At 38.2% G+C, this 25,820-nt stretch overlaps 4 protein-coding genes and 1 non-coding gene across 5 annotated transcripts; 1 reads left to right on the forward strand and 4 right to left on the reverse strand.

Moving 5' to 3' along the window:
• Positions 1-2,186: 2,186 nt before the first annotated feature.
• On the reverse strand, positions 2,187-4,804 carry LOC122668181 (probable indole-3-pyruvate monooxygenase YUCCA10). Its single transcript, XM_043864775.1, has 4 exons — positions 4,196-4,804; positions 2,902-3,135; positions 2,684-2,806; positions 2,187-2,360 (listed from the first exon to the last, which is right to left on the reverse strand). The coding sequence occupies exons 1-4, from the start codon at positions 4,802-4,804 to the stop codon at positions 2,187-2,189; spliced, it is 1,140 nt and encodes a 379-aa protein (XP_043720710.1).
• A 6,758-nt stretch (positions 4,805-11,562) lies between these two features.
• LOC122669023 lies at positions 11,563-17,003 on the reverse strand. Its single transcript, XM_043865634.1, has 3 exons — positions 16,995-17,003; positions 13,618-13,622; positions 11,563-12,578 (listed from the first exon to the last, which is right to left on the reverse strand). Exon 3 carries the CDS (start codon positions 12,576-12,578, stop codon positions 11,580-11,582), a length of 999 nt encoding a protein of 332 aa, XP_043721569.1. The 5' UTR covers positions 13,618-13,622; positions 16,995-17,003; the 3' UTR covers positions 11,563-11,579.
• Positions 14,812-14,883, reverse strand: TRNAQ-UUG. Its single transcript has one exon. It is a non-coding gene; the product is annotated as a tRNA-Gln (tRNA).
• LOC122669022 (probable polygalacturonase) lies at positions 16,305-20,053 on the forward strand. The gene is made up of 5 exons (XM_043865633.1): positions 16,305-16,795; positions 17,342-17,462; positions 18,104-18,278; positions 18,645-18,715; positions 18,944-20,053. The coding sequence occupies exons 1-5, from the start codon at positions 16,355-16,357 to the stop codon at positions 19,576-19,578; spliced, it is 1,443 nt and encodes a 480-aa protein (XP_043721568.1). The 5' UTR covers positions 16,305-16,354; the 3' UTR covers positions 19,579-20,053.
• A 513-nt stretch (positions 20,054-20,566) lies between these two features.
• Positions 20,567-22,000, reverse strand: LOC122669024 (photosystem I reaction center subunit N, chloroplastic-like). The gene is made up of 3 exons (XM_043865635.1): positions 21,615-22,000; positions 20,938-21,063; positions 20,567-20,840 (listed from the first exon to the last, which is right to left on the reverse strand). Exons 1-3 carry the CDS (start codon positions 21,915-21,917, stop codon positions 20,751-20,753), a joined length of 519 nt encoding a protein of 172 aa, XP_043721570.1. The 5' UTR covers positions 21,918-22,000; the 3' UTR covers positions 20,567-20,750.
• Between the last annotated feature and the right edge of the window lie 3,820 nt (positions 22,001-25,820).

A 25,820-nucleotide genomic window follows, 5' to 3' on the forward strand; every position in this document is an offset into this window, starting at 1 on the left:
GGAGGCAAGTTAAGCATCCAAGACATCGATTAATTCAAGGCTACGAATGATTCCACGCTAGCAAGGTTAAAGCGATTCCACATTTGTAGCAATGAGGCCAGCTGGGTCTCTTCGCCACTCGGGTTAATAAAAGATAGACTACTGCCAAACCAAACAGCATTGACGAAAGGGCATTCAAGAAGAACCTGATCACTGGATTCCACCGCATGTCCACAGGATGATGAACAGCTAAGGTCAACAAGAATCCTACGGGTTCTGCGGATAACATACATAGGCCGTACACTATTTTAGGTATTGTTGTAATATCAAAACTCATAATTTTACGGAACCTGGTAGTTTCCTTTTAATTAATATAATCACGGTCTGATGCTAGGCTGACGGCATTGATTTTGATTGGATTGCTTGATTTTGTAGAGTTCGGATCAGCTATCCACATGAGGACGGGTGGGGACAGATTTGACCCCCACCCAGATTTGACCCCTCCAAGTGGATATCAGATCTGAATTCGATTTTGTGTTAGGGTGGACCCCTATTATCTTCCCAGCCTCTCCAGAAAAATAAGGATGGGGCCCATCAAATCCTTATACTATTTCACCAATGAAAAAAGTGATTCAATGAGAGGTCTTGCATATGCGGGCTTTACCTTGAAACATGAACACGGTCCATAATCTGGTACTTCTGCTAGATTGAATTGACTTTGAGTTCGAAGAAAAAGAAGGGACCTAATGTACTCCAAAGATGTTGGATATGTTTGGGCATAATTTCAATGGGGGAAGAGTTCTTTGTCCAGGAGCATGGCTGATTTGCCAACACTAGGATCAATGGGAGTGTGTGTGAAGGTATCGATGACGGTAGGATTTCTGCCTTTTATTGGGGTGGCACAGTCATTTGACCCCATCATTTGTCTAGGTGTAGTAACTATGCTCTGGAATAGAGTCCTTTTTCCCAATTTCAATTTGATCGATTGCGATTGAACATTGTTAAAAAACAGATTAGGAAAAAGGTTTTTTGATCGAAATTACAACTAGCATCCTCTCACTCTCTCTATCTTTATCCTCCTCACATGAAATGTCTTCTTTGTCCCTTATGTAAACTGTTTTGTCGCTTCTCATTGTAAGTTTCTTCTGTGCCATTAACTCAAAGAACCCTCTCCTTAAAGATGAAAATAAAAATAAGAGACGGAATGTTTCTTGTTTGGGAGATTAGCCTATGGTAGTAAAAACACCCAATATCAAGGGAAGTGAACAGAGAGATAAGGAATTTCAAAAGAAATTAAGAGCGTGGCTGACTCTCTTGCCAGGAAGACCTTGTCTCTTGCGTGTGAAACAATTTAGACCTTTTCTACTCTCTGAATTTCTAATATTTGTAATGAAGATTCATGCATTGGACACGCTTCAATAAATAACCTTATTCTCTATCCAAAAAAAATTAGAGAGATAAGGAAACATTCCCCCCTACCAGAGAAATAAATTATGAGGAACATTTAAAGCTCATGGAATAATACGACCAAAGGTATGAAATCCGGAAATCAAATTACAAAAAAAAAAACAGCTTTTTCCAAATGTCCCCCTCAAATTGCTCATTTGTATAGATGCACCCTTAAAACTTTACTATTTTCAATTGCACCCCTACTTTCCAATAACGGATAGTTACGGACTGGCCTAAAGTGTTACAATGTTTGGAAAATAAGGGTGCAATTGAAAATAGTAAAGTTTCAATGGCGCATCTATACAATTGAGCAATTTAAGGGGGACATTTGGAAAAAACCCTAAAAAAAAGGGTATACCCAATGTAGGAAGCTCCAGCCATTATGGGCTTTGGGGAGGGTTATAATATACACAACCCTACCACCACTTTGCAAATAGACTATTTCCTGACTCAAATCCATGACCACTAGGTCGGAATGGAGCAACATTATCGATGTGCACAGACCTCCCCTCTGAAATGCAAAAATCAATAGATTGGATTTAAAAATCTATTTTCAATTCATAAAAAGACAAAAGAAACATAAACTTTTATTCATATTAACTTTATTGTCACAAAATCACAAACATTAAAAAAAAATTATTGTCAAAAAATCTCATCTGTCATGAGCAAAATATATAGGTGGCCAAATTATATATTATGCCACTTTACAATTACTTCAATAAGTTATATATCCTCTCCCTTGAAAAATATGATTCAATTCAAAAGATCTTCAAAAGCATATCAATATCCTTAGCTACATTTTGTGCATCCTTTGAGATGCCCTGCAAGCCTCTCCTTGCAAATCCCACACAATAGAGACCAGATTTTCCTTTCCAATGGTTCGGGAAACTCACTTTAGGCATTCCATTTTCATCAAAAAGATCCTCACCACCCTACATGCATCATACACATAATTAGTACCCCTAAGTAAGCTTTTCAATAACTTTAAGCCCATATGTAATTGGTCTGCATGATACAGTCATGGGTTTTATACTGGTCAATTTGGGTTTCAATTAGTTTTTCAGTGTAACTGATCGAGCACCCATCGGTTCATCGATAAAAAATAAATCCGATTGATTATCAAATTTCTTTATAAATTTGATCGATCAATCTTGATCAGGTATGCCAATGCGGGCTTAGAAATGACATTCCTAATTTTTCGTATCTTTTATGATTTGAAGCTTAATATTAAGACTAGAACTAGATTAATAAGTACCTTAAGCCAATTACGAGTCGTGCTTTTATAGCCTGTGGCAAAGATTATAGCATCAAACTCTTGCAAATCGCCATTTTCAAACATGACATCATTTCCTCTTATGCTTGATATCCCAGGAAAAACCTAATATAATTGTCATCACAAGATAAGAATATTAATTAATTAGGAAATAAATACTTTTTATATACATTTAAGGCAAAAATATTAATGCTACTTACTTGGATCTCTCCCTTCTTAATCTTCTTCAGAGCCCCAACATCTATAGTTGGAGATCGACCGGTGGTTACCTTGAGATAAAATGGTCCCTTCTGTGGTCTTTGAATTTTGTTTCTCAAATATTTTCCATATTTGAGTTTGCTAAGATTCACAACTATAGAATCCACCACAGGGAGTGGTAGGAATTTCAATAGAACCATGCCTAGGAACACTATCTCTTTGGTGAGCACATGTACCTGTAAACATTGATTAATTAAATTAATAATCCATCCAAGTAAAATGAAAATTTTTAGTAAATTTTAAATTATGGTCTAATTGTATAACACTAACCAGATCAAGTTAGTAAATTATGGTCTAATTTTAGTAAATTAGAAGAAAATATTTCAATCCCATCTTAATTTTCACATTCATGGTTTCAAAATACAGTATCAGATTTTTTTATTTTTATTTTTTGGTAAAAATACACTGTCAGATTGGTCGATATCGATACTTGGCCAATCACATATCAGTGTAATAGTTCATAAGGGAAATTTTGTCAAAATAAAAATCAATTTTTTTAATAGTGAGGACAAATCGTCTTATACGATCCAATACAATCAATACGTATTAGTATCGGCATCAACCTAGATTAATACTAATATTTAAAACCATGGTCACAAGACAAAAATAATACATCATTATAAAAATCAAATGCCACCAACTTAAAATTGTATAAACTGTCATGTATCAATAAATAATCTCATATATATATATGACAAGAGATCGTTGTTTGGTCATGTAGTGCTTGCACCAGCACAGGGTTTAATGAGAGCACACACAGGAACATCAACATAAATACGATTTTTATTTCATGAGGGGTAAGGCGATACTTTTGTACGCTCTTGTATTTGGCCACATAGGAGTCACGCTTTATATATATGGGGCAAGAGATCGTTACATGGGCCTCTAGAGCCTGCATGCATAAGCTGACCAATGGCAGTGCATGCGCAAGCATCGATTAGGGTGAGATTTCCGCCTTTTCATGGGGCAGGGCAATGGATCTTTATCCCCTCTAGTTCCTTGCCCTGCCCAGTTCCCCAATGCCGCTAACAAGGGGGTGCAATGATCACCCTACCCCTGTCGAACACTCTACTTGGTTGGAGTCCACCACCCCCTTATTAGAGGCATTGGGGAACTGAGCCGGACGGGCAAAAAACTGGAGGAGATAATTTTCCACGACGATAGCTTTCTTTAATCCATACACATACATATATAGAGTGAAGAGAGAGAGATAGAGAGAGAGAGAGAGGGGGTTACCGGGCTACGAATAACCAAAGAGGTCCTTGCTCTATAGTTTGACAGATCATAGGCAATCTCCATGCCAGAGTTGCCAGATCCAACAACCAATACCTGCTTTTCCACGTAAGAGGTTCCATTCTTATATTCAGAAGAGTGCAGAATCTCCCCTTCAAAGTTCTCCAACCCTCTAACATTAGGAATAAATCCCTCACTGTTCTCTCCAGTTGCCACAACTAAGAACTTGCAAACATATTCCTCAGTCTGATCTGAGACACTATTTCTGGCCAAAACACGCCATTTTCCGGCTACTCCGTCATACGCCGCCGATTCGACTATTCGACAATATTTTGGGTTTATGTTAAAGTGAGAAACATAGTCATCCAAGTAATCAATAAAACCTTTCTTTGAAACAAAGGTTGGTGCATTAGAGGGAAATTGCATGTGAGGGAGTTGACAGAATTGCTTTGCCAAGTGAAGTTTTAAACGATCATAAGAGTGTTTTTTCCATAAAGAGGCAGAGCAATCCTCTCTCTCAAGGATTATATTTGGGATTGAAAGGATGTTTAGGCATGCAGAGATTGCTAATCCTGAAGGCCCTGCCCCTACTATTACAACTACTTCTTCCATATTATTTTTTTGGAATTATAGAACCACTGCTTCCCTCTCCCTCCACCACCTTCTGCTCCTAATATTATATTACAGTTTTCAAAAATCTGAAAGCGGGGGAGGGAGAGGGAGAGGGAGAGGGAGCGAAGGAATGGGAGCCTAAGAGGGAGAGATAATGGAGAGGAAGAAGAGAGGGAGAGGAAATTTATAATAAAAACTCCACCATAAAAAAAGGAGGAAAATATAATCAAGAACAGAAAAAGAAAGCAAAATATGGTTAAAAGAAGGGACAACAGAGTTTCGTTTAAAAAAAGAAGCTGTTAAAATTTTGTGTTAGAGAGTGAAGTAATGGGAAAATTTGTTAGTAAAACGAAGGTAGTTACAAGATTCACTTATCACTTGTACAAGTGATTTCTTTCTATTTTTTGCCTTGGATTATATCTTTTAGGACGAAATTTTGCTGCTACACTTATAGCAGCAATATTCGGATCCAGTTCCTCTACTGCATGGGCTGCCCCCAACGGCTGTGCTGCTTATCTACTACCGAGCTGTCCAGCAGGTCCGTACTACCAAGACACGGTGAGGCGTGCAATGACTGTCTTACACCCACTTGGGCAAGGCGATCGGGCAGGGGTAAGACGGCCATTGTGCGCCCAACAATGTCTGGGCAGCACGGTCCTACCGGGCAGCTCGGCAGTAAAGGATCTGGATCCACCTCACTGTATCTGGTGAGGGTGTCAAAACCTAACCCGAACCGTTAAGGCCAATCGAAACCGATCGAAAAAACCCGAGACCGAACCAAACCGCGAACCTTATTGGATTGGTTTTGGATTGGGGTATGACGGGATCGACTGAAAATCGGACCGCACCGGATCAACCGATAACAAACCAAAAACCAAAAACCAAACCGAATGAAACTGATAAAAAAAACAAAGTATAAGGTTATTAATAATTGAATTGATTTCAATATTAGTGAGCAAATTTATGGTTATAAGGGAAATTGTTACAAATCAATGAGTATGAGGTTATGAAAATAGGGAAATTCATTTGTAACAATGTTTTTTCTATTGATCTGCTTTTTAAGTGTGGGGCTAATGAAATATTTTAGGATAAAGTACACGTACCCCCTATAATGCACCCAATATTCCTCGTACTCCCCCTAAGCGGCTCAATATTCCACGTATCACTGTTCAATATTCCACGTATCACCCTTGCTTTACAGCCTTTACACCCCAAATGCCAGATAGATCCCATCCGTTAAATACCACTGTTAGATGCCAAAATTCTGACCATTTTACCCTTTGCTCCATTTTCTTAAATCTGAAAAGACTTAATTACCCTCACTTATTTGTTGCCCTAAACTAATTGAAAATGACCATTTTACCCTTTGTTTTATTTTTATAAATGAAAAGACCTAATTGCCCTCATTTATATATCACCCTAACCTAATTTGAAAATACTATTTTACCCCTAAATATTTGTTCCTAAAAACCCCAAAATACCCTCATCTTCCCCAAATCATCATCTTCTTTTACATACCCACCACCGCCGCCCATCATTAACACCATCACCAATCCAACCCCTTCATTCTTCTCGTTCTTCAGGGGAACGAGCCTCCTGGCTGGTACTTTTTCCCCTCCGTCAAAACCAGTAACCTTCACCAGCTTCTCCGTACAGAAATACTTTTAAACTCATTTCTCTTTTCTTCCCCTTTGCGTATACGTTTCCCGCTAGTCACCGTGGATTTTCCTTTTCTTTCTCTTCTGCGTATGCGTTTCCTTCTCGCCCTTAGACATTTTTTTTTTGGATAAAACGCCCTTAGACTTTTCACTTTGCTGCGTTTGTGATAAGTGGTCTGGTCTTGTGAACTCCTGTGATCAGATTTATTACCCAAATTCAGATCTCAAACAAATTCCCCTCTTCGTTTTCAGAGAAGTAGGAAACAGAACCGCCAATTTCTCCATTAATTATCAATCCCCTTCAACAACGCAAATCAACGAATAAAGCTCCTTGACAAATTCAGAATCGCACATCTCCATCTTCAACTGCAATCATCATGGTGTCACGGGTTGGATCTTCAAACTATGACGTGTTTATTAACTTCAGAGGCAAAGACACTCGCAATTCTTTCGTTGGCCATCTTTACAGTGCTGTAAAAGATCGTGGAATCCATGCTTTCAATAAAATTCTTGTGAAAAACCACCACCGTCATTGGCTCTTGTGGGGGGGGGGGGGGGGGAGAAGAATGAAGGGGTTGGGTTGGTGATGGTGTTAATGGTGGGTGGCGGCGGTGGTGGTGGGTATGTAAAAGAAGATTATTTAGGGAAGATGAAGGCATTTTGGGGTTTTTATGAACAAATATCTAGGGGTAAAATAGTCTTTTCAAATTAGGTTAGGGTAATATATAAATTAGGGCAATTAGGTATTTTCATTTATAAAAATAAAACAAAGGGTAAAATAGTCATTTTCAATTAGTTTAGGGCAACAAATAAGTGAGGGTAATTAAGTCTTTTTAGATTTCAGAAAATGGAGCAATGGGTAAAATGGTCAAAATTTTGGCATCTAACGGTGGTATTTAATGGATTGGACCTATCTGGCATTTGAGGTCCAAAGCAGGGGTGGTACGTGGAATATTGAGCCGCATAGAGGGGTACGAGGAATATTGGGTGCATTATAGTGAGGTACGTATACTTTACCCAATATTTTATGTAGTTGAAAAGAGAGAGAAGAAATAGGCACAAACCGAACCCAACTTGTTTTAAAAAACCCAGTACCTAACTGAATCCAAACCACTATCAACCTATTATCATAAACTGAAACCGACACGAAACCAAACCGCAATGAAACCAAAACCGAGCCGAACCGAAAAGTCCTTATTGGTTTGGTTTTTTCGGTTTCGATTTCGTTAAAAGCCACACCGAAATCGAAAAAATAGAACCGAACCGACCGATTGACACCCCTAGTGTCTAGACAGCACGGTCCTACCGGGCAGCTCGGTAGTAGAGGATCTGGATCCACTGCATAGACACAGCTGCGTCGGGGGAAAGACCGCCTTACCCCTGCCCGAGCGCCTTGCCCGGGTGAGGATCAGGTGGTCATTGCACGCAGCTCTATGTCTGCCAGCACGGCTCTATGCCTGCTACCATGCCAGCAGCCAAGGAAATGGAATAATTCACTTCCCTTTTGGGTTCATAAATACCATCCTAGGTTTTAGTATTTTCTAAAATACCTTGTAAGGACTAATTTTGTTGGTACCCTTTACCTGGGACCAGGTAAGGAGAGGCAACAGTTGACATTTGGCTCCTGTAAGCCAACCCTAAAGTACGGACTAAATCCCCGATCTTTATCCTCTTAGGTTCCCTACCCGGTACAGTTTGTACGGTTCCTCTCATAAGGTGCAGAAATGGCCACCTTATCCCCCGCCCGAACACACTACTCGGGTGGGGTCCATCCCCCCTCTTATGAGAGGCACTAGGGACCTATACCAAGCAGGAACCTGAGAGGATAATTTTCCCTAAATCCTTTGCTTGGGCCAATCAATACGTACCCAAGAGCCAAGAGTCACGCCTCTCTCCCCTTTTTTGTTGGGTAATCCATTTACCCCTACACCTTAAGGTGCATGGTTGGTAAATTTTCCTTCATAAATGTTGTAAAATTTTACACCTTACGAAGTAAAATTTACCAAGGAAAATTTTACGCCGAAACAAACGTTGTGTAATTTTGTTATCAAATTTTCCATTAAGGCTCTGTTTGTTTCTGCGTAAAATTTTACCTGGAAAATTTTCCTTGGTAAATTTTACTTCGTAAATGTAAAATTTTATATATTGAAAAATTTTCCAATGGTTTTTTTCCATAAAAAAAAAAAAAAAAAAACATTGGAACACTTGTCAACATGTAAAATTTTACATGTCAATTTTTTGAAGTGAAAATTTTCAAGTAAAGCCTAAGTAAAAAAAATTTAAAAAAGGCTTATTTTCCGTGTAATATTTTTTCACATGGTTTACTCTCACAATCATAGTAAATTACACAATATATTTCATTATGTAACATATATAACTCTATTTTTCATTTTTTTAATTATTTATAATTTCAAAACTACACTTGTCAGTAGCGCCAGCTTATACATTGAGCTCATTCTCCGTATCTTCTCCCTTAGAATCATGTAATTGTATCATTGTAATCCTAGATTTATTTCTTTCCTCTTATCCCTTCCCCATTATAAGAAGTTATATTTATGTCTCTCTTCTTTTTCGTTATTTTTTGGCTATGGTTAAAACATAGTTCAACTGATGTCTTGGTCTCGGGCTTGACCGAAACCAAGTCTGAAATAGAGAGATAGACATGTCTACTAGCGTGCAACATGCAAGTGGTCTGCTTAGCCTTTTCCCTTATTAATTCTAAGGGAAAAAGAACGTTGCTAAGCAGCGTATACTATGCTAACCTCCCTGTGTCTATCCTCCCACAATAGGGGCATATATGTCATTATATAGGAGGGAGAAGAGAGATAGACACAAGGAGGCACTAGCATAGCATACTCAGCCTGGTATCGTTCTTTCTCCTTAATAATATTTTAGCAAAATAAAAATGTGAAGTGTTATGGTTGTTGCTCTCATAAGAAATTAATCAGCAAGAAAAAAAAAAAAAAAAAAAAAAGAAGAAAAAAAGAAATTAATTACAACATGACGTTTCTTAAGTATTTATTAGCTTATTTATCAAAAACAATGAACTGGTTGATTGTTTTATGCAAGATTGTGGGCAATGAAATCAGTCCATAAAATAGTGCTTCATATATCCTAGGGAGAAAGAACGTCACCTGGTCCTGCATTTGGGAGTGTACCTATGCCCCGACACAGTCGGGCACAAAATGATCGATACACTCCTACTTTTTCATGGGGGTAGGGTGGTCACACCCCGTTGTGTCTGGGCGCAGGTACACCCCCAAATGCACGACCAAGTGGCGTTCCTTTTCCCATCTTAATATTAACAAATCAAATTATATTTTTGTCAAACACTTCACTAGGTAAGATTCTAAAAGATCATTCTTAAAATCTTATGGGGGCGTTGTTCTCTGTGTCGCAGCGCAGGCTGCGCCAAGGCACATGGGGATGGGAGCATTGACCACCCTGCCCCTAAGTGGCAGGCCCATATGCCTGGGCACAACCTGCGCTACGGCCCAGAGAACATGGTGGCTCTAGTATACTTAAGTGGGACCCAATGTATCGCGCAACAAACCCTTTTGCACAAGTTTTTTTTATTTATGAAAGTATAATCACACAAACCACACACCAATCCCAAAAAATTAACCCATTTTTAATAAGTTGTTCAAATTCAGTTTAATCATCCGATTACTCACTGTTCTATCAGTACGTGTTATTTCTGATTAGATTTACACGGGCAAATTGAAAATTCTACACCACTGGGAACTTCTTTCATTGTCCTATATGCACTACAACAACCAAAAAAAAAAAGTGCCATTAACGATGCTTTTTAGAGACCGAAATTATTTTTTTCTCTAATAAAAGTTAATTAGAATCCGTTTGTTAATGCTTCTGTTTCACGTTTTTGGTGTTTTTCTGTGCTACTGGGAACTTCTTTCATTGTGGATGTTTTCGTTTTAATTTTAAGTAAAGTTTAGTTAAGTAATGATATTTCTATAATAATTCATTAATTTGGTAAAATGTGTTTCAAAACAGATTTTACCAAACGGATTTGTGTTGTTTTTTTGTGCTACTGGGAACTTCTTTCATTGTGGATGTTTTCATTTTAATTTTAAGTAAAGTTTAGTTAAGTAATGACATCTCTGTAATAATTCATTAATTTGGTAAAATGTGTTTCAAAACAGATTTTACCAAACGGATTTGTGTTGTTTTTCTGTTCTTTAAACGTTTCTGGAACAAGTTTACCAAACACCATTTTAGAGTCCAGAGACATGTTTCCAGAACAAAAATAGTAGCAATGGAACGGGACAAGAGTTTTATGTGGGGGGAGCGTGTCCCCTGTGCATGCGGGTGGCAATGGGAAGCGCACAAAAGCATCATGGGGATGGGATCTCCACACGTTATTCTTCCCCCACAGAAAACTTTTCTCCATAAATGAAAACATCTTTTTTAGTGTGTTGGGTATACAAAGAATGGGAAAAAGAGCACTGCCTAGTCGTGTGACCCCTGCGGTCCTCCTCCTTGACATAAGAGACCACAAAATTACTGTCCTGCCCCATTTGAAATAAAATATCCCATACATTTAATAGCCATTTACAAGCTTTGATTAGCCCCGCACTAGTGCAATTTGCAAACGATTTGGAGTTCAAATCCTCTGCACGTACATGAGAGAGGCAACCACATGTCCCATTTTGACATTTGCAATTGGAGAAGGGATATTTATGAAAACAAAAGGGACATGTGGATGCCTCTCAGATGTACGAAGATACGTGTAGATAATCTATTCTTGACAGTTTGTGTTTATTAACGGATCATCCCGAACTTGTTCATTCTTAAAAAAGAGACACACCAAAAGTATTTTGTATTTGTACATAAATGGGCAAGACATCTCTACTTGGTCGCATGGTTTTGATACACGCATCTGGGCCAATGGGTGAATATGTATAGGTGTCTAACCCGGGGGCAGAAACGTCATCTCACCATTCAAGAGGACGTTGGAAACACCACCAAGGGGAGATCTTTTAATTTTCTCTGTACATATTTATGATTCATGACAAACAAAAACATAATCTCATAGCAACAATTTTGAATTGGAAATCATCAAATTAATTAAAAGCGGAAGAAAAAAAACCAAAAAATCAGACATGATATTGCTCCAATTGAACATCCTTGCTCGTAAGAGGCACATAGTCTCCAAGATAAACCTCAAGATGATCAGCCAAGCAAGACTTATCGATGCTCTCATGGTGATACGACTTGCAGACGAAGTAGAACACAGACTGAACAACCAACCCAAACAAAAACAACTTCAAAAGCAAAAAGAAGCAAATCATCCCATACAAAACCCTATTCCCCATTCCCAATTCTTCCCCATGAACCACCGATTTCTCAAACGCCATCTGTATGAATAAAAAACCAAGATTCAATTTAACAAAAATTGCAGAGGCAATCCATTTCTTCCCCTTAATCAAAGCCTCGCTCTTAATCATGGCTTGGATTCCTTTCAAATCTTCTAAAACAGAGATCACCGAAGCCAAATGCCACACAATACTTATATAAACAATTCCAATAAAGTAGAGAACAAGAAGACCAATGAGAACAACTCCTCTTGTGGTTCCAGGAGCGATCCCGATAAGAGCGAGAATAAAGAACAACCCTGCAACAACATTATAGAAGAAAACTATAATGAAATTCCATAAGAAAGTGACCATGAGGCGTTTCCACACTTTGGGGACAACAGTCATGACCTTCTTGAAGGTTAATTCTTTAGAAGTATAAATAGAAGCGACAGAGTATACGATTGCAGAGGTAGAGAGAAGGGAGAAGATTAAGAAGAAGAGGAAATAGGTTGCTTTGAACAGCCAAAAAGTAGTCCATTCTGAAGAAATTCGATCGCTGAGACGATAATAAGAAGGTGTGCCGGAACGAGTGCTATCTAAGTCTACTTCGTTTCTGATGATTTTGGAGAAGATGAGTTCAGAGATTTGTATATGAGCTAAGAAAATGAAAGTAAGGGGAAGAATGAGTGCAAGGGTGATTTTGGTGAAAACTCTTCGACATGTGAAGATTATCTTCAAGGATTCTTTGTAGATTCCTATCAAACCCAGGAATTGGAGTTCCTCTGGTTCTCTATCCATCTTGAGATTTCTCTTCTTCTTCTTCTTCTTCTTTGTTTACCTTGCAATGAATCTGGTTTGTGCTCTACCATATAACCCCTCTTCAAGCGTGCGTTGTGGGCAAAGACTAACTAAGAATTGATTCAGTGTTTTTGGTTGTAAACTACATAACATGGTACCGGTGATATCTGGAAACGGATCGGAATCTGTGAGGGAAATTGGGAGGTCATGATGATGGCATAGTTGAAATTCTTTCCTTCGTGGGCGGTAAAGAATGACTGAGTCTTCCAAAGACCACAAAGTCTGTGTTCTTTCTCGAAGGTGTGGTGGAGGAGGAGTCAAGTCAACACGCTCTGCTTTTTTGCCGTAACATTTTGGAAACGTTGGAAAGAGATCTACTAATGTTTTGAAATTACTGAAATGGGCCTGCTTTGAAGGTATCGCAGAAGTCAACGTTCAATAAAATGGGACGTGGACTATGACGTGGATTTTGAATATTGTATATCCATTTGGAATTTACATAGAATCATGAAACCCTGCATAATGGAATCAAAAGAAGAAAATCGGAGAATGTTCTCTGTGTGGCAGCGTAGGCTATATGCTTAGCCACATGGGTCTGCCACTCAGGACTCAGGGGACAGGGTGATCATTATGCCCACCCTCATGTGCATGGGCGTAGTCTGCATTGCGTCACAGAGAACAGTGCCTCATCTTTTATATTTTAAAATTTTTAATTCTTTAATCTTTTATATTATTTTACTAATTAAAAAAGAAGGAAAAAAAGATCAAATTGCATTCATGGCCAATTTAGATTTGATTTTTAAAACCTTGATTGAAGCATATCTTAACTATGATTTGCTCAATACAGCCGGTGAAGACCTTATAGCTGGTTGTGTGGAGGTTTTGGGAATTGGAGAATGGAGTTTAAGGGTATTTAAGGGATGTGGGAGGGAGTGGGATTTAAAGAAGGAGAAAAGATTCCTACATTGTCCCCTTAATGTATGTCCTCTCACAATTTTTTTTTTGTTAATTTATTTCCTCTCTCTTCCCTGATCATTGTTGCCTCTACTGCATATTAGTGTATTACCAATGTTGTGGTGTAGGAGATTCTTCCTACATTGTAATGTGGGGAACCCTTCCCGTTAGGATCATTGCGTGGTGGCATGTTTTTGCACAAGAGTAGGGACCAATGAGAGGACATCAATATGGATGGTATTATTGATTCAAAGCGGGGTATGGTAGTAATTTTGCATGTTCTTGTATCTGGGCACAGTGGTCATGCCACTACACAACGTTCTTTTTCTCAAATAGTATATATATCTTAAGGGAGAAAGAACGCTACTTGGTTGGGTTGCGGTGCTCGAAAATGACCATTGTGCCCTCATGAAAAGATGAAATCTCAGGGGGTACGATGGTCATTTCGTACAACCCTGTGTTTGGACACAGGGACCATGCACAACACATCAACACCCAATCAGGTAGCATTTTTTTTCCCATATCTTTTTGGCAAAAGGTTACAAACCAAACGTGTTGGGTTTTATGTCACTTTCATGTGTACCTGGGCCATGATTGAAGGAGCTCAGGCAAAGCCCAGTCAAGCTTTTGATGGACCAAGAGAAGGAATGCCCAAATCTAGTCCAATAAATTGTAATCAAGTTGGACTACTAGAACTTAGGGCCTCCACACTTAACCCTCAAACTTATTTGGTTAACACCACCATCTAAGACTAATCCAAGGCCCAAACTGAAAACTTTATTAATTACTCACTATATATAGACACACCATTACATCTCTGCGATATATGCATCCTACAAGTGAATCATGAACTAGAACTGAATGTGCCAATTTGAATGATAACCAACATAGAATGAGAGATTTAAAGATTCTCAATTTAGATCAGAATTTACTTAAAAATTGCAATGAAATAATAGATACCATATGATGTGAACTAGAGGAGTCCACTAAATAACTGAATCGCTTCATTTCAAAGTTCTTCATAACCACTTTGCTTGATCTTATTTCGATACATGGAAAAGTGTAGAAAATTAATTATGTGATCGATTTCGATTCAAGTCAGATCAGAATTGGATGAAATAAGTTGAAATCAAGAAGACAAAGTGTAGATTCCCACAAATCTTTGGTTTTTAAAATTTTTGATTCAGAAATCTCATAGATTTAAGTACACTAATTTTCTACACATTTGAACCGTGATTGCTTTGATAAGTCTTAAAAGAAATCAGAAGAAGAAAAATAAAGGTCTCACCGGGATTCGAACCCAGGTCGCTGGATTCAAAGTCCAGAGTGCTAACCACTACACCATGAAACCGGACGTATGATTACTATTATATACATATTAAACTCTTTTAAATTCCCCTTCTGAGACAAAGAGAGAAAGATGGGGTGGAAGAAAGACGATAATAACTTATATCAACATATCATTTCTAATTACCTTTAGCCACAATCAACCTTTCTTGAATAGTTTATTTGAAAATAAATCAGATGGGTTGGCAATATATAACAATCTTAAAGTTCATGATTGAAGTTCTAATTCCATCTTTTTAGTTTAAGAGACTTCTCAGAGCCATCAAAATTGATATAAGATTGCTTGGTTTTGGCTCTAATTTGATTAAGACGGATGGGGATTCTAAAATCATCTTCTTGATAACTTTAAATTGGATTTCATTTATTTTTATCAAAAAATAAAATTAAATTTGGATTTCATTTATCTACATCACTAATAACACATTTATCATTCTCTTTTAATAATTTATTATGGGACGTTGTTTTCTGGGTGAGACCAAGATCATGTCACTTGAGCCAAACAATGAGAGTGCACGCGATGGTACAAAAGAGGGCAGAATTTCTACCATACATGGTTAGCATGGCGGTAATTTCGACCCCTGTTGTACGTAAGCGTGGTGACCCCTACGTCCCAAGCAAAAAAAATCTACCATTTAGTATTTATCAAAAAGAAACCTGTTGTTTGTTCCATTAATGAATCTCTATTCGTGTGTTTTGTTTTTTTTTCTTCAATGGTAAACTATCTTGCCCACACACCGCAAAATAATATTCCATGTCTTTCATTGTTATTGGCTGACATGAAGTACTGGCCATTAGTCAAATGTCAAACATAGCCATATAGGTAGCAGGACTCTTTAGAGTCTAAGAGCTTAGGTGGATCTCTACATGGGACCTTTGTCCGCTGTTGTAACTAGAGCGCTGCTGTGTGCTTCATGCAGTGCAACAGCGGCCATGTGTGCACAGTGGGGCCTGCTGTGCACACATGGCCGTTGATGCACTACACAAAGCGCACAACAGCAGATAAAAATTCATCAGGTAAGAATGGATCATGGACCAAACCAGGTGTAAGATGTTGGGTTGAACCACTTTTTTTTTTTAAAACCAATCCAACCCTGAGTCTCTTTAGCTCAGCCTAGCCCAGCCTAGCCCTAAAAGCCCGAGGTTGGACCATTTTATTGTCATTCAATTCTCTACACCCAACTTGAGCTGATGCAGGAGCCACGCTCCCGGACAGAGAACGGACTCTAAATTGGAAATCATGGGGTCAAACAGATCCTTATGGGTTCAGGAAAGGCTAGAATCCGAATCCGATCCATCCGAATCCGTTTAAAGGTGTCCGTTTTGCCTCGTAAAGACCGTATTAACTAATACGCACTACGGCGTATGATAATTCACCTCTCCTCGTTTCAAAGCCACCGAAGTTCCGAACAATCTCGTGATACCTTTTATTCTTCCTTTCTTCTCGCTTTTTCTTTTTCTCTTTTGTTGGGGTCTGCATGGACGTCGAGAAATCCTTGTTCGTCAACACAAGGCGTTGTGGTTTAACCAGAGCTTCATGGGCAGTTCTATTGCTGGTATTCACAGTTATCGCCGTTTCATGGTTCCAGATAACCACAGAAACTGTTTTCCCGATATGGATGGTTTTGGGTTCAGAGAAAACCGATATTCCGGCGGACCCACGAAGCTGTTCTGGGTTTTTCCGGCAAGGACCGCCGCGACAGGTCGTTAAGTCGTTAAGCGATTTTGGTGGTGTTGGTGATGGTAAAACTTCAAATACCGAGGTGTTTCGGAGGGCGATACGATACATGGCGCGTTTCGGAGAGAAAGGTGGATCGCAGCTTAACGTCCCTAAAGGGAGATGGGTTACTGGCAATTTCAATCTCACCAGCAACTTCACGCTTTTTCTTGAAGAGGGTTCTGTGATTTTAGGTTCTCAGGTAAGTTGAAGAAAGGAAAAGATTAATTTCTTCTACCCTGCCCCTGTTCTTCTAATCCTTTGATTTGAATCAAAACATGTTTCTTTTTAGTTTAATGGTTATTTCGTCGAAGAACCCTTTTGTTTTTCGTTGAACTTGAATTGGGTTTCAAGGACCAAGTCAATCAACCATGTTAATTAATGGGTACTTATGGGACCACTTCCCTGTGAAATGAAACAGAGCTGTGTTTATGTTAAGATCCTTATTTGAAGAAACTGCTGTAAAGCTATTTCATAAAGCTGTTTCACTTTATTCATAGATGCTAATTCCATACCCTCAACTGCCAAACCTACTGTGGTTTGTTCTTTTGATATAAGCAAAGCTCTGTTCATTTTTTATGAAACCCCACTGGATCAGTGGAGGCCCTGCTTCCTGGAGTTCTTGATTTACTGAACCTTTCTCTGAATTCTGAAAAAAATTATGAAATAGGAGGAAACAATTTCCTCTTATGGAGAAAACTCTTGTCTGATTTTGTATTCCTGAATTTGGTTTGGTTTATTTTAATAGAATCCAAAGGAGTGGCCTGTAATAGAGCCATTGCCGTCTTATGGACGAGGGAGAGAGAGATTGGGAGGGAGACACATTAGCCTCATTCATGGAGATGCTCTTACTGATGTTATCGTCACAGGTACCCCAGCTATAACCACCATATTTGAGTCTACAATAAATTTGCTCATTTTCTTCTTTCCATATGTTGTATATTATTTGATCATTGAAATGGTGGTTGCCTTTAATTCTACTTAATCCTTATGTCACACGGACATTCAAGATTGACCCACCATTCGATCAGTCACAAGAAAACCTAGAAGATTGGGATATCTTCCAGTTAGGGCACATCAATTGTTATGTTACATTTTGGGGAAGCAGGGCCCACCATTTGATGGATTTGATTTCAGCAAGCTGGTCCCTCTGATCCAGTAGCATTATCTTTCACTTTCTACCTTATTAGCTTGTAACTATCCGAGAAGAATGCAACAACCCTGAATATCTGATGTTAAGATCACCTTAATCAATTTGTTAGTTAACATTATATGTGAGATTAGAGAACATTTAAGAAGTTTTGTTGTGCAACCAGTCATCATCAAATGGTCTGGATTGGATGACCACCTCACTAGTGTTTTGAGGCCCCTGGCATTTGGGGGGGGGGTTGTTGGAAGAACAAAAGACAAAGGTTGAAAAGTGAGATCCTTCCAGTCAGTTCAGTTTTCGTTTAATCCCTACCAGGATAATGTAGAACCATAATTGAGAATTGTTTTGGCTTTTCTACAGGAAAAAATGGGACAATTGATGGTCAAGGGAAGATGTGGTGGGACCTGTGGTGGAACAGATCACTTGAGTACACTAGGGGTCACCTCCTTGAACTAATGAACTCTCACAACATTCTCATCTCCAACCTCACTTTACTTAACTCTCCCTTTTGGACAATCCATCCTGTTTACTGCAGGTTTGAATTCCGTAAAACTATTCCTCCAAGTTTTTCTTTTCTGTTTTACAGTTCCTACTAGTATGAAGATATTATTCTTCAGTTAAATAGTTACACTTTCAGATGTTTGTTCAACAAATTCAAATCCCTTCCCCCTATGATTGATGAGTACAATATTTTCTTTGATGCTTATGATCAACTTATTCTCTGCTTACCACCATTCCACGGTCCTAAAAGTCGGTTAACCTTTTGGGATTGATATGTGGTTTGTGTGATTACACTTTCATCAAAAAAAAAAAAAAAAAACTTATACTCTACTTATAGCTTTGTTATTGTTTTTTCTTTGAATATTAAAGAACTAATTGTTGTTTTTGTCTTTTGTTTCAGTAACGTTGTAATCAAAGGAATGACTATATTGGCCCCCCTTAATTCCCCAAATACAGACGGTATAGACCCAGGTGTGTGTGGGCTTCTCTTCATCTTTTTCCTACTTTCTCCTCCCTGCCCTCCCTTCCCCCCATCCCCAACCAAAAAAGTTTAGTTGATTTAAGGTTTTACAATCTAAAGTTTGGAGTTATAGTTACACTGATACCACATATGTACCCACAATTTGTCCACCATTCTATATGCTATAATCTCCAACTTGATTACATGCTGATATCCCACTTGCCTTCTTAATCATTCAGATTCAAGCGAAAATGTATGTATTGAAGACTGTTACATTGAGAGTGGGGATGATCTTGTAGCGGTAAAGAGTGGTTGGGACCAATATGGTATTGCCATGGCCCGTCCAAGCAAAGACATCATAGTGAGGAGGGTATCTGGCACAACTCCTACTTGCTCTGGGGTTGGAATTGGTAGTGAGATGTCTGGTGGGATATCAAATATAACCGTGGAAGATTTGCATGTCAGAGATTCAGCAGCCGGGGTACGTGTAAAGACTGATAAGGGAAGAGGAGGATATATAAGCAACATAATCATAATTAATATAACCATGGAGAGAGTGAAGATACCCATAAGATTCAGTAGAGGCTCAAATGACCACCCAGATGACAGATGGGACCCTAATGCCCTTCCCACAGTGAAGGGAATTTTCATTAGTAATGTGGTCAGCGTAGACACAAGGAAAGCACCAGTTTTAGAGGGCATTGAGAATGCTCCATTTGAAGGAATATGCATGAGAAATGTTACTTTATCTGGATTACCTTCATCTGCAACATGGCACTGTGAATTTGTCAAAGGTGATGTGGTCGACGTACATCCAATGCCATGTCCACAGCTTCAGACTAATGACTCTTTATTCAGCTGTCCACACTCTTGAGCTTCAATTAATCATGTAATGGCCTAGCATTTTGAGAGGTTAAGGGACTTGGTTTGAAGTGGTCCAGGTGACTTAGCCTACACTGAGAACCTGGGTATCAACGAATTTAAGTGATGCATAGTTGAGCAGGATCAGATTGGAGTGTGTAGGTGATCGGAGAAGATTGATGTATATTAGCTTGCATGCCTACAGTTCAACATTCCATGAGAGTTCAGTATGATCTCCCTTGCTTCACCCTGTACTTGGATTGAGTTCTACAGGAGAGGTCTATATCTCTCAATGATTGGAATCTACCACCAGATTGCCGGGTTGCTATACCAAAGATTGTTAACAGGAACTGGCTTTCACTCCCCCTGTTTTTGAGATGTATGAAGTGGGGTTTATAACCCCCCCCCCCCAACAGCTTTTTATAGAAAACCATGTACATGAAAAATTGGAACAGTTAATCAAATTTATTCATGAGATTTTTTCCCCTTATCAATTCTCCAAATTTGATGGCTTGGTATTTACACAGGTTTCTACACCATTATGTAGGGATTCTGACATACAGAGTATTTTTTTTTTTCAATCAGAAACAAATGAGATGAAATAAAAAAAAAAATGGAAAGAATCTATCTTGTAGCTTGGTATTTACACAGGTTTCTACACCATTATGTAGGGATTCTGACATACAGAGTGATTTTTTTTCAATCAGAAACAAATGAGATGAAATAAAAAAAAAAAAAAAAATGGAAAGAATCTATCTTGTAGCCTTGCTTTGGTTGTCCTTATTTAAGTGTTAGTTTCCATTCATTGATAGAAGCGATACAAAGAAATAGCTATGTGAATTTTGATACTTGTAACCCCTACAAAAGCTTTGGTCAGTTCTAATCTTTGTGAAATCCATTAAAGGTTTCTTAGTTTAGCATTAGAACATTATCCCATATATTGCCCTTAAAGTGATTAACTGTCTCATTCACCAACTGCCACGAATTAATTGTCGGCTTAAGAGTCCCTTGTCTGCAGTACTCCATTAAATTCTTGTGATGTACAGCAAAAAAAAACGAAGACTGCAATGGAACATTAGAAAAGTACTGAAGGCTATAGAACAATTTGATTTTAAGGTGCTTCAATGGAAAATTTAGTGAAAGTAATAGTAAACAAGTTGTGGAGATAACAGAGAGATTGTTTGTTCACCACTTCCAGAAAACATTGGAACCACACTTGTACTTATCCTTCCCTTCACATTCTAGAGCTAAATCATCCGAAATGAATGGTACTTTCTGCATCACCAGGTGAAGAAAAAAGTTAGCAATAAACCCAGATTAACTTAATTAACAGTTAAACACTTGTAACATACACAATAAGAATAATTCAAACCTTTTGCTTGGCAAGATCTTGACAGCCGGTGAAGTTCTCAGGGAATTTACATGTTCCGAACTCAACTGTGTATGCACGAGCAAAGTTTGCTCCACTTGTGGCCAACCTCTTCTTGTCGTTCAGTGCCTTCATAAACATTCATGTTTGCTTTTAAGCATCACTACTAAGAATGATTTATCTTTCATAGAAAACTCATCACAACCATCGAAAATATGATTGTAAATTATAAAATAGAACAAGATTAACAAATCCATCTTGGATTTCCTAGTAATGGGTGTATAAACAAATTCAATTCAGACTCTGTAATCTGCTTTCAAATCTTAGGAAGATCACCAAACATCCTTATTCTATAGAACCATGGTTTCAAGAATTGGATTAGAATTGGGGGAATAAGCTAATTTGTATAGGCCTGATTCCGATTAATGTCAATTCCCACAACCTATTTTGAATCTACTGTAAATGCTCTTTGATCTTCAGTTTTTACCCTCTTTTTTCCCCCTTCTTTAAATCAGTAAAATAGCAGACAACTTGTAGCTAGATCTACAAAACTTTTGAATACAAATTCTCAAAAGAATCACAAATTTATGAAAATCTTCGCTTCAACTATAAAGCATAATCTTGATTGATGGTAATGAAAATGATGAAATAGAGAAGAACCAGCAACATGAACAGTGCACCTTGTTAGCTTTGCTCTTCTCAAGGTACTCTTCGATGACTCCAGCATTGGCCGAGGCGCTTGAGGTGGCGCCAGCAAAAAGAGCAGCTGCAAGGCAAACAAGTGCAGCTCTTCTTCCCTCACTAGCTCCTATTGCCTCCTTGTTGTCAGAAACTACCTTAGCCTGTTGAGCCTTGATCACTGGCAATTTAGGACCTGAAACAGATGAAGATGTAACTGAGGGAAGCTTCCAGTTGGCATCTAATGATGTTGTGCCTGAGATTGCATAGTTACATGCCAAAACACTAGAATTAATAGCTGCCATTGCTTCAAATTGAGTTTGTGAAAGGAAGCGGAGAGAGTTGAAGAAGAAATACTATTAGAGAGATGGTATTATTGGGGTTGGTTTATTTTTCATTTTTTTTCCCTTTCTATTTGAATTATGGATTTGATTATGATGATGTGGAGAAGGAGATGATGCCTGCAATAAAGGCTGTGGTTGGAGTGTGGATAAGGTGAGATTGCCTCACGCTTATTGGCACCTTACTTGACTCCTTGTCCCTATAATCAAATTTTTGTGGTGGGTTTGAGACCTTGTAAGGGCTGTGGGTCAAAAGCTCAAGCTCTCTCTCTCTCTCCATGTGTGTGTAAAAGATTAGATTGCCTAACACTTATTGGCACCTCACTTGCGTATTTTTATCTCCTACAATTCTCTCTCTTTCTCTCCATGTGTGTGTAAAAGATTAGATTGCCCAACACTTATTGGCACCTCACTTGCGAATTTTTATCTCCTACAATTCTGACACCCTCTAATTCCCCTACAATGCCTCACATGGGAGCTGAAATGACCACTTACCCACTGCTTGGACGATCACTTACCCACTGCTTGGACAATGTGTCCAAGCAGTGGGTAAGTGGTCATTTCAGCTCCCATGTGAGGCATTGTAGGGGAATTAGAGGGTGTCAGAATTGTAGGTGATAATGATCCCTTGGCTCCGGTCTAGCCGCTGGACGGTCCAATGCTCAGAAACCACCCCAAAAATAGGGGGTTGGTCATTTCACATGTGGGACCTAGGTGAACCCACTTGTGAAATGACGATCCCACCCCTATTTTTGTTGTCATTTAGTGGGGCTGGACTAGGGGTGTCAATCGGTCGGGCTCGATCGGGCCTAGTCGGGCCTCACTAATTGTGCAGGCTGCACCATGTCCGACCATTTAAGTATTCGACCCGGCCCATGTCGGGCTCGATCAGGATTCGGTCGGTATCGGTCTTTAATCGGGTACTAAAATCGGGCTTTAATCGAGTCTTAACCGGGTTGTGGGCCTGTTTAACTCTTCATCGGGCCTTTACAGAATTAAATTCCTACTTGAAAAAATAAAGAGAAAAGAAATGGGTTTCCACCAAAACACATTCAAGACCCAAATTCAAACCCAATTTTTCAAACAATAATCTTTTCCTAAACTTATGTTTATTAGTTTCTACCAAAAAAAAAGTGAGAACTTATGTTTATTAGTTTTTATTTATTGATTTATTTCTTTTTGTAATTATAATTAACTCAAATTTATGAAGTGCTTATTCTTATCAGCTCAATCATCATTGACGGTACTGGGTTCGTCCTGCTATTTGTTTTCTCTTTGGAGCAAGAACACCCCCAGCCCTTTTTGTATATGTCTGGTTCTGTTCTATGAAATGAGAAGCTTAATGGAGAATAATATAAACATTTTTTCTGAGTTAAGGAAACCCATCAATTGAATTGCCCATTAATTTGGGCTTAATGGGCTAATCATTTTAAGGAGTTGAATAAGAAAAGAGAGAGGGTTATCAGGTGGGCTAAATGGATAATGGAGGGTGGTTTGCTTAAAGGGTCGGGCTAGGTCAGACTGTAGCTGGACGGGTTAGGTCGGGCTTGAAAACGATCGGTCCAGTCAGGCGCCCGACGGGCTTAGACCCCACACCGGGACCGCCCTATTATTAAACGTGTTGGGCTTAAGCCCGACACGTTTAAGAATCTGTCCGGTCCGGGTCGGGCTTTAACAAGGCGGGCTCGATTGGGCCTGCCGGGCCAGGCCTGGAATTGACACCCCTAGGCTGGACGCTCCAGCTCCCGCCACGGCTAGACAGAATCCTTTTCCTCCTCTTTGTCCTTAAATCAAATTTGTATGGTGGGTTTGAGACCCTTTAAGGGCTGTGGGCCAAAAGCTCTCTCTCCCTCTCTCTTGTCGTTGCAAGGGAAATAAAGGACAGTTCACATGATTATATAATTAACTTTAAAATGTTCAAAATATATGATTATTAAATTTATTTTACTTTACGATCAAATTCTTGTAAATTCTTTTAATTTAAAAAGTAAAATAAAGATTACATCTCAGAAGTAAAACTATCATATATATTAAGAGGTTAGGTAGATTATACAATCATGAAAACAAAACTTGTGTTTGGATTTCCCACATAAAATTTCAACCCCAATTTGAATTAACTACTCCTGTGTATTGACATGCCGTTCCTTATATGTTTATGCATACCTATTGGTACTTCAAAATGTATCGGAACACTTCCAGTTTTTTCAATGCTCTAATTTATCATTTGATATTATCTTTTGGATTGAAAATTAACATGTGGTAAAGGACATTGGGGTCTATGTGTCTACAAATTTCAGTTTTATCTAACTAGATGCCCATCATGGAGATTTTTTCCCTTGACATCTGTCGATTCAAATTTGATATAGTTTACCTAGTCAAACTACGGTTTGAAAAATAAATAAAATCTAATAAACATTTAGAAAAATAAAGTACCTAATTGAGAAACCAATAAACCAACCATTCAACCTAGACCAATTGATACCAACTATTCACTTATGGGTAGAACCAGAATGACCCAAAATGTATTCAATTTTTTAGGTATTGAAAAAACAAGTCATTTTCTTACTGAATCCATGGTTCTGTTTGTTTCCGTACAAGCTAATTTTATATGAAAAATTTATTTGTAAAATTTTTCATGTTAAAACTTTTTTCAATGTCTGTTTCCAAGAGATAAAATACAACGTAAAATGTCAATCAATGTTTCTAATGTTTGTTTTTCATTGTTTTACTTGATAAAATTTTCTGAAATAATTATGTAACAAGGGTTTCTCTCTCCCCAACAAAGTGGTGATTTTGTTTGTGTCCTCATGGTCGACTTGATTGGGATAATCCATGCTTCATCTTTTGAGCGTTTGTTGTTTTTGAGAAATTTTAAAGGGAAAAAAAGTGAAAATTTTCAAATCTAACATAGAAAATTTTGTAATAATTACCCTATGTGATTGTATATATTAATTAAAAATTTTACCATATTTAATAATGATACATTTTGCATGTAAATTTTATTGTTCTTTTTAAACCAAAGAAAATTAAATGCAAAGTAAAATGAAATTTAATAACCAAATATGGTATAATTTGAAGTTAATGATAGTCACATGAATAATATTTACAAAATTTTCTTTATTAAGTACAAAATTCTCCCTGCTCTCCCTTCTCTTTCAATAAAAAGTAATGAAGATATGGGACATTGTTCTTTGCACTAGGGAATACGCACATACACATGCAAGGCAAGCAAAATGACCAGCCAACCTCCCCAACGACCCAAACCCCGGCCCTATCTCACCCCATATGTCTGGGCGTAGTCTGCACCCAGATGCACTCCTAGACAAAAAACGTACACCAATATATATATTAAGGGTGCATGTTCTCTGCTCAGGAGCACATCTGGGTATAGACTGCACAAAGACCCAAGGTACCAGACAGATGCAGAATTTCAATCATTTAAAAGGACAAAGCAATCATTTCGGCAAATTCCCATCCATGCATTTGGGAGACATCCTACACCCCCAATGTAAAAAATATTATCCCACTACATTTTCTCATATATTAATTAGTTTCAATCAATTTACTGTGATTTAAAGAGTTCGATTCAATTCTTAAGGTTTCATCATGACAAGTTCAATTCAGTTTCAATAAGTCTTACCAAACAAAATTCTTTTCTGTCATCCAATACATTTAAGTTGTAACCTACTTTTTTGACTGTTGCCTTATTCACAAAAATTATTTGACTTTTCACTTATAAATTGAAAAATCCTAACCCTAAAAATAAACTACTTTTGAGAATAAAGAACAAAACACAAAAAAATAAGATTTAGCATTTTACAATGTAGTATTTATTGTAATTTTTTAATGCAATTTTATCCTTGTCTT

Source organism: Telopea speciosissima, chromosome 7 (genome assembly GCF_018873765.1).
Source record: "Telopea speciosissima isolate NSW1024214 ecotype Mountain lineage chromosome 7, Tspe_v1, whole genome shotgun sequence".
Lineage (NCBI taxonomy): Eukaryota > Viridiplantae > Streptophyta > Magnoliopsida > Proteales > Proteaceae > Telopea > Telopea speciosissima.